This window comes from Anas platyrhynchos, chromosome 1, assembly GCF_047663525.1.
Source record: "Anas platyrhynchos isolate ZD024472 breed Pekin duck chromosome 1, IASCAAS_PekinDuck_T2T, whole genome shotgun sequence".
NCBI classification, from domain to species: domain Eukaryota; kingdom Metazoa; phylum Chordata; class Aves; order Anseriformes; family Anatidae; genus Anas; species Anas platyrhynchos.
This window is the reverse complement of record NC_092587.1, coordinates 61,774,277-61,783,664: the sequence shown is the minus strand read 5'-3', so window position 1 is coordinate 61,783,664 and position 9,388 is coordinate 61,774,277. Positions and strand designations below refer to the sequence as shown.

General features: G+C 40.2%; 1 protein-coding gene across 2 annotated transcripts in view; it reads right to left on the bottom strand.

Annotated features, from left to right (window-relative positions):
• Positions 1–2,801: 2,801 nt before the first annotated feature.
• FAM180A (family with sequence similarity 180 member A) overlaps positions 2,802–9,388 on the bottom strand; it is a 25,807-nt gene continuing 19,220 nt past the window's right edge. Inside the window, exons 1-3 of one of the 2 annotated variants that reach the window (XM_021272874.4) lie at positions 5,104–5,374; positions 4,891–4,991; positions 2,802–4,033 (exon numbers count right to left, since the gene is read on the bottom strand). In XM_021272874.4, the coding sequence (XP_021128549.1) occupies positions 3,692–4,033; positions 4,891–4,989 (441 nt within the window). In that variant the 5' untranslated portion in view covers positions 4,990–4,991; positions 5,104–5,374 and the 3' untranslated portion in view covers positions 2,802–3,691. Of the gene's footprint in view, positions 4,034–4,890; positions 4,992–5,103; positions 5,375–9,388 lie in introns of those variants that run through there. The other variant, XM_005020185.6, reaches the window with a different exon arrangement.

Sequence of the window (9,388 nt, the reverse complement as noted above, 5' to 3'; positions counted from 1 at the left end):
GAACAGAAAGTACTGCAAAATTATGAGTGAATATATTGACCCAGGCACAACCTGCAGACATCCATTTGCTCTGGGTCTCCCTGGAAGTCATGCACCTGAGATTTTCTGTGCTCCTGAACCTATTCAGCTTGCCTTGCTCTGCTAATCAGACAGAAGATGAGCTCCCCCAGCTGAGCTGGGATGCTTCTGTGACACTGAGTCCAGGAGGACTGGAAAAGGCAGACCTGTGTCAGATGAGACTGCTTCAGCATAGGAGTCTGATTTGCAGCTTGAATTCTTCCTAAAATTCATAACTGTATATGAGACTATGTAATGTTTCTATGCCTTGAAAGTAATGTCAAGCAACAACACCCTGAAAGCCTTCAGGCAAGTTTAGAAATTAGATCTGGAAGCAAAAATGTAATCAATGTGAAGATTTTGGGTTGTACAATCCAGCCAGGGAATTTAAGTCTCTTTTTGGCAGTAGTTTTTAAAATAAATAAATAAATAAATAAATAAAACAAAACAAACAAACAAACAAACAAAAAAAAAAAACAACAACAAAAAACAAAAATATTTAAATATTCAAAATTTATTATCATTATTATAAATTTAAAATATGTGTTATTTCACTTTTTCAAGATCTGGAAGGTCAAAGGGTGGATAAAATTTTATAATAGAGACAATGACTTTTTACCCCATGAAAGAAGGAACATCTATAAACATGACTCAGTCTGAAGAAATGAGAAGCAAGTTGAGCTAGGGATAGCCAACAGTCTTCTACCTATATTTCTCTTTTAGGAGCAGACAACCTGCACATGTATCTTAAGCAATACTAAGGGAGGGAAGCTGCCCTAAACTCAGAGATCTGCCCTGAGGCAGAGTGCTCCTTCCCACAAGAACTCTGGAAAAAGGAGACACCCTTGTTCCCATTTATTACCACATCCTGCTCCATAGAGGGAAGCGCTATGCTCCCTTCTCTCCTGTACTGTTAATTGCACAGTTTTACAGACTGAAATAACCTGTTTTCCTTTCTGCCAGTCACTAAATAAAAAATCTGCTGCTGAAATCAATACAATGGATAAACAGTTTTATGCAAAATATTTTTTATTATTACATTAATATTTTTCTGTTAAATTAACTTGGGCAGTCCAAGCACATTCATGAAGAATAAATCTCTTTACCTACACTACACAGAGTAATGCAAGGGCTGAAACAAACTCAGAAATATTTTATTTTCTTTTCAGGAGATAAAGGTTTCAACACCAATTTGCAAGGTGTGTATGCCATAGGGGATGATCACCCATCATTCAAAACTATCTGTAATTCTTTTCCAAAGAGCCTATGATACATAGTGATGGTTAAACCTTCACTGCTTTACAGTTCTGTTGTGGGATGAGGAGGGTAGCTGGGAAGTATTTTTGTGGATGATCACTGCCAGCAATTAATACTTGCTGTGGTGCTCTTTTCTGTTATCTTTGCATATTTGGAGTCACTGGCTGCAAGGGATTTAAGAGTTGCTGTTCCAGGCTCTTCCAGAAAGCAGTGATTCAGCAAGCCAAGAATCAGTAGAACTGGAAAGGCAGGAATGTGCTGGCATTCCCTCTCCCCCTGTTTGTAAAGCATAGGGTAGGAAGAAAACACAAGCAGATCAACAGTTTATGCTGAAGGCTTTAAAAAGCATGTGAGTTGTAGCACAAGGCTGCTTTGAGGGTGCTGAACTGTGTGTGCAAGTACAGAAAATGGATATATTTGTGGCTGAGGTTTCCAGTTTCCTTTTATATAAACCAGTAAGTCTTTGAAGATGGACAGCAAAAGTCTTCAGGTGTAAAAATGCATCTACACATATGCATGTATACATGCAATGATGTACACCCATGCATGCTGATACTGTAACTGCTAGGGAGGAACAGGATTGTCTCTGACTTTTATATGCCCCTTTTCCAGCTAGTTATGCCATTTCTAGCCTGCCTGTAAGGCTGCTGTGGTTCCACATTCCCATGGGTGATTGCCAAGCCCAATATGCTCTGACTGCTTGCAATGTTGGTTTGCTGCAGCCACTTGGTTAGCTACAACCAGGTGATGCTGGATGGACTTTTTCAGCTCCAGTCCTTGTAGTATCCTTGTTAAAGGACATAGAGTTTAATGCTCCTTTGCTCAAGTGATACAGAAGCAATTAAACATGTCTCAGAACTGGATTTAGGGTCTTCAGCTGCCCTTTAGAGTCTCATGTTTTTGTGATTTGAAACCATCTCCTTAAGATATTTTGTAAATAGATAGAGAGTGCTGGTATGAAAGAACGAAATATGTTCAGCTTTTTTTCCCTCGCTTTGGAAGAAGAAACACCTCTAATACCAATGGAGAAACAGCATTTGTACAACTTGTTGATAAAAAATTGTGGTTTTGCTGTAGAAAAGTTTAGATTTAGATCTTTCTTTGCTAGCCACTTGTGTTACAAGATAAATTTCCTTTTCCTGTCCATTACAGCCACATCTTCCATTATATATAATCTTCCATTATATATATATATATATATATATATATATATATATATTTTCCAATTTGTAATAATCTGTTGCACTACTTCTACAAACAGGTTTTGCTATAAACAAGTACTGTTTTTCCTCTGTTCCCAAATTCATGATTTCCAATGCTGGACTGATGAACAGCCTCTTCTGCTAGATGGTCAGATATAATTGTTCCCTGAGTGAACAAAAAGGATTTTTCCATGCAAATACATACACACACATGCACAAACATGCACACACATGTACACAGGTGAACAGTTCAAAAAACAATAAAAAATGAGCCACACTGATGAATTCAGCACCAGGTATGTTTTAATCCACCTTCTTCCCTTGCCTCAGAGGTTTTCTGAAGCACTGGTTTAGATGATATGTGTTCAAGTGATAGAATCAGGAAAATATTGTCATTGTTAAATTAAACAGGGTTTTGTTTTGCCTTTGACTCCACTGAGGACAAATCCATGTTCTATTCAAAAACAAAGGAGCAGAAGCAAAGTCATGTGCAAACAGTGAAAGAGTCATTGCAGACCGTTTAGGAGGGCAGTTCTGAGGGGGGAGCAGGGAATATGTTCACAGGCATTGTTTGCTGCTGGTGTTCACAATGCCCTTTGTCTTCTACAAATATTATTGTGATTAAAAACTAGCTCAGCCAAATGAAGTGAGTCAGACAGTGCTTATCTACAAGAATATTTGGAATTAATATATTTTCCATAATTTCTGGAGGCTGACAGTAATGAATCCTCTCCCTTTTACAGAGGACCTTTGTATCTCTTTTTAATATTCTTTTGCTGGGCAGCTGAAACATGAACTTGTTTTCCCAGCTAGGAAAACAGCATTTTCGAGCACATACACATAAGTATGTGAGCATAAGCATCATGTACTTATGTATTGTTTATAGGAAACATACAGATTAGATACGGGATTACCCATATGGGACTCCCTTATTTTCCAGTCACAGAACATGCCTCTAAGCCAGCACAAAAACAGATTTTGGGGACTGAAAATAACATTTTTTCCCCATTTAACTTGTATCTATAAAGTGGATTCCACAAGAGGGAGCTAGAAAACAAATAATCTTTCATGAAGCAGGCTATTAAATTCTTTATAGAATAAAGTGGTGGACGTGCTACATGTGTCCCTTATCAACCAGAAAAGATGGCTGAGTTGTTGTTGTATCAAATCTCCCATTACGATGGCTCTTTGGTTTTATGGAACATCAGGTCGTGCTTCAGGGCTTTGTAAAGACTGACAAAGGATTCAACCCAAGTGTCCTTCTGGTGCCCATCAGACTGAGCAGCCCTGTAGGCTGTGTAGACCATGGTCAGCACTGTCCTTTCAAAGTCTTCTTTCTTGAGGATCCTCGGGTAGGACGACAGTCTGCTACTCAGCCTGCGGATCTCTGTGATGCTCTTGGGGATAATCTCATTGCAGATGGTGTCAAACTCAGCAGCCTTCCTCAGTGAAGCCAGTTCCTCATCTTTGATAGAGATCCTCTGACTCTTGTCGATGTCAAGCTCGGCTAAAAGAAACTAGTACAAAATCAGAACACAGAAAGCTATTTATCTTCTCCAAGAGACTCTATTCAAAGTAAAGACAAATTAACAACATATTCTGAGATCTTTGCTACAGGTCAAATGGAGACAAACCTCTGAGAACACTGGCTGGCGGTGGCTCAAACCAGAAAGTCTCTATGAGAATATTGGACTTCTCAATTATCCACCTGGGAAAACTAGAGACAGGCTATGGGGAAAGGAGAGAGGACGAGGAAAATCAGGTAGTCTCCTCTTGTCCAAAACAGTTAGAGGTTGCTGCCAGTGCTATGTGAGGATTAGAGAGGAGGGGACTGCTATACAACTAGGAAAGCTCATTTACCCTGACAGGCACAACAGCTCTGGACTCTATTACATCTGCAATCTCTACTGCTGGGAAAGAGGGGACCTGAATAATTTTGAAGTGAAAGAGTCGTGCCTGTGGGATTACTCTGCAGTGATTGATACTGGTTGTTTTAATAGCTTGGACAATTAGTTTGGGACTGAGACTCAGATCAAAGAATTAAAATACATCGTGCTTTTAATATATAACTGTTCTGGAAGAAAGTTACTTTCAGTGAAGACACTCATTCCATCTTTCACTTTGCCTGCGAGTGAGCTGGAACCCACATTTGAGGTACTGCAGGCAGCTGCTGCCTGCTTAAGTACTGAAAGTATCTATTTAGTATCTATATGTCTTTTCCCTTCCTTCTGGTAAGCTACTATATAGTCAGCAATGGGTTTAAGGCTTGGATTAGTAAAGGTGACATGGAGACATATGATGGATAACCCCATTATGAAAAGTAACCCCAGTCTTGTTTAGAGATAGAGGAACGATCTGCTCCCATATACTGAACCTCATAAAGCAGGACCACGTCTTCCAAGGAGTTTTGCAGCACTGGATTAAGGAAGGCAGCTGAGGACCTCTTCAATCGCTGAGCAGCTGGGTAAAGCATAGCTGGAAAATAATTAAGGAAAGTATGATTTCTCACTGCAAATAAAATGGGCCACATGGATTGTTTTGACTGCAATCAAAAAATCAAGTTAGAGGTTAACTGTCTGTCCTGTACCTGTAGAGAGTCCAACACAGACAGGTTTGTGATCCAGGCTTGGGACTCTGAGATGCAGCCACAGTATAAGGAATAGTAATGGTAACTTCAACAACAATATATCCTGAAATGTGTGTTCTTCTCCTGCAATATGAAACCAATACTGAGCCTCTATACAGCCTACTTTCTTCAGGCCATTCTCCTGCTGTCACATGTCTAAGACCCTACGTTTCTCCTGGTTTCAGCTGTCTAAAAGTTAATCTCTCTTTAGTTGACAGTGAGCACCTCCAGAGAGTAGATTACCTCATCTGTCCTGGCTATTTATGTCTTGAAGGAGTGACTCATCTTTTTGAAATTGCTATGTCTCTTCATTATGCCTGGTACCAGCTTGAACAAGACAGCTAAATTCAATGAGGTGAATCCCAATTTATTATGACCTTAATACTACACAGTCTTATAGCTAGACACAGCCCAGTCTGCCACAGTTAGGCATTTATTCAATTGCAAAATTCAGTTGCAAAATGCACTATGGATATTCTCTTAGGAAAGTAAAACACATAGATTCCCTGAACCCAGCATCCCAATTTGGTAAAACATTTACAGAATCAATGAACTGTACAGTCAGGAGCACAGAAAATGTCTGGTGCTGGAAGATGACCACCAAAAGGCTTTGAGTTACTAGTTAGGTATTATTAAAAGGTGTAAACTCCTTTTGGAGTTCAGGACAAAAAATATATATTTTGTTCAATGTTTTATGTATATGATTTGGATGTTGATGTTTAGGTATGATAACCATAGTTTGGATTTGCTGGATTTCTTTTAATATCTGGGAACAGGAAGTTTTTTTTTTTTGTTTTGTTTGTTTGTTTGTTTTATTTATTTTTTTTTTTTTTTTTTTTTTTTTTTTTTTGATTTAAAGATGTGCTGACATGACTATTGGTGAATTTTCTCATGAACTTCATTTCAAAATTTTAGCTGTTCAACACTAAGTAAATTTGGTAACTAGTTTAGACAAGGAGGAAAAAAAAAAAAAAGAAAGACATTATGATCACCCTGATCACCCTCCTGCTCCATCCCCCCCCAAATAAAATATATTAAAAAACATACAAACAACAACAACAACAAAAAAACAGTTCTATAGTTACTAGTAACATTTAATGGGACACTCAACTCATTTTAAATTTCTGAGAAATTTCATTCCACCCTCTATCTACCATATTTTTTCCATTAAATATTTTAACTAGCTCAATGTTGTCTTTTTTGCCAAAGTTCTTGTGATGGATTTTGCATGCTACCTATAGAAAATCTAAATGTCATTTAAAGCTCTCTATGCTGTACATGCAAAAAAATTCTGCAGTAACTCTAATTTTATGGAAAAATTGTCTCTGCTCCTCAACCATACAGTTCTTCAGAGAATTTTCTTGTTTGATTACCCAAGCAGATCAAAAATGTATAGTTTCTTTTAAACTCTGTAGCCAAAAATGTATTCCTGTTTCCTGAACTGTTTCCAACTGTTGACTTTGTTAAATTTTGACTTGTTAATGATGTTTAAGTTCTTATAATCCAATGAGAAAGAAACCAGACCTTATGAGAAAGAAACCAGACCTTAAGAGATTTAATTAATTAGGATCTTTGTTATCTGGCATATGGAAAATTATTTGGGATAATACCAGGTATAAAGTAATTCATGCTTGATCTAGGAAAAGGTATTTTGGACTTGAATTAATGGGGGAATACAGTATAGGTAAAATAGTTTGCTACTTTGCAGAAAAACATCCTGGATGTTATTGCATCCAGGATGCAGTAACATTACATCCAGCTGGATGCTACTAACCGTAAATATATCCTACAGTGTCGGTGTCATGAAATTTTGGTAAGACACGGTTCTTCATATAAGGCTCAGTGCTTAATATCATACCCATATAAGTTTGGATTAATACTTCCTTAAGGAACTGAATGGTACCTGAACAATAAGTGACTAAAAGCCTGAAAGTGAGAATGCACCAAGTAAAGGAACAGAAGTGCAGACAACTACTTGGTCTCTGCAGTAGTCTTTCCCCCACCATGACGCCTTTACTCCCTGAGCATCTTGTCTGGCCCAGCTGAGGAGGTGGTGAGTTTAGGACAGGTCAAAAGCTGTCTGCAAGTTCTGCTCTGCAGGTATGTCTGCCTTCATGTCAGGAGTCAACTCAGATCTGCTCAATTTGCTCCGGTGTAGTAACTGGAGGATTGTGGGAGGAATGATGTAAGTGATCAAAAGGACAGGTGTCTCATAGGTCCGTTCTTCACCTGAAAGTTAATCACAGAATCACAGAATCTCTAGGTTGGAAGAGACCTCTAGATCATCGAGTCCAACCTCTGACCTAACGCTAACAGTCCCCACTAAACCATATCCCTAAGCTCTACATCTAAAAGTCTTTTGAAGACTTCCAGGGATGGTGACTCCACCACCTCCCTGGGCAGCCCGTTCCAGTGCCTCACAACCCTTTCAGTAAAGAAATTCTTCCTAACATCTAACCTAAAACTCCCCTGGCGCAACTTTAACCCATTCCCCCTCGTCCTGTCACCAGGCACATGGGAGAACAGACCAACCCCCACCTCACTACAGCCTCCTTTAAGGTAGCTGTAGAGTGCGATAAGGTCACCCCTGAGCCTCCTCTTCTCCAGGATGAACAAGCCCAGCTCCTTCAGCCGCTCCTCATAGGACATGTTTTCCAGGCCCCTCACCAGCTTCGTCGTCCTTCTTTGGACCCGCTCTAGCACCTCCATGTCCTTCTTGTAGCGAGGGGCCCAAAACTGAACACAGTACTTGAGGTGCGGCCTCACCAGAGCCGAGTACAGGGGGACAATCACCTCCCTAGCCCTGCTGGTCACACTGTTTTTGATACAAGCCAGGATGCCGTTGGCCTTCTTGGCCACCTGAGCACACTGCTGGCTCATATTCAGCCGACTGTCCACCATCACTCCCAGGTCCTTCTCTGCCTGGCAGCTCTCCAACCACTCGTCTCCCAGCCTGTAGCTCTGCTTGGGGTTATTGCGCCCCAGGTGCAGGACCCGGCACTTGGCCTTGTTAAACTTCATGCAGTTGACCTCAGCCCATCGGTGCAGCCTATCCAGATCCTCCTGCAGAGCCTTCCTACCCTCGAGCAGATCGACACACGCACCTAACTTGTTGTCATCTGCGAACTTACTGAGGGTGCACTCAATGCCGTCGTCCAGATCATTGATGAAGATGTTAAAGAGGACCGGCCCCAGCACCGAGTGTCCTGTCTTGGTAACAACCTCCTCTCTAGCATCCTTCCTATCTGCTTCCTGATGTTGGAAAGAGAACACAGCTTTCCTACAGCTTGGTTTTGACCTAGCCAAACTGGCTGACCTGTGGATAGTGGAACTATCCACAATTTCTACTGCTGCTCCATCACTGATGTTCATCATTCTTGCTCATAGCTTTACCAAGACATACTGGAGCTATTTCATCTGTCACTATTGGCAGCTGGAGAATGCATTTGAGTGCTTGTGAAGGACTTGAAACTTCAAACGCTAATTGCTGAGTAATTAGAACTTTTATTACTGGGCAATTAAAATTCTAATTTCTAAGCAGCTGGCAAAAATCCAGTCCATAATGGTGACGATTCATTTTTATCTCTTTTATGTGGCTTTTCAATGGAACCAGACCCAGAGTACAAAGTACCTATGCATACGCATATGGTACACAGATGATCATATACGCAGATGATTCACAGTTCAAATATTACCTGAGCCTTGGAAAAGTTGTCTGTGTCATTTGGTTTTAGTGCTGTTATTCTTTCTGTCGTCACACTGTTTTCTCTTAGTTTTCAGATGAGGGCAGGTTCCTACACTGGAGCTTGGTGAGGAGTCATCAGATCCAGCCCATCACCATTTGCCCAGAAAAAAAAACTCACTGAAGGAGTCCTCAGGATATTGAATAACATACTATTGATTTAGTACTGACACACTTGCAGAATCACTAGTAACATCTTGAAAGGTAGCTGGGCTCTCCTAACATGCTGTTCCCAGGTTGACATATATTACTTTAGAAGATTCAAAGGGACAAGGGCCTGAGCTGTTATACCATGAGAAACAGTTTTGTATGCGTATCAGAAGCATACCATCCTCTGTAGGGGCCAGACTAGCACTGACTCCCTGATCTCATTATCTTGTTCCCAAAACATATTAAACTTTGTTACAGTTCTTACAAACTTTACTCAGAAACTCTTTCTGAGCTCATTTGTATTTGTCATGGTGATCTGATTTTCCTGCTTCACATTTTATTCCAGTCCTTTCC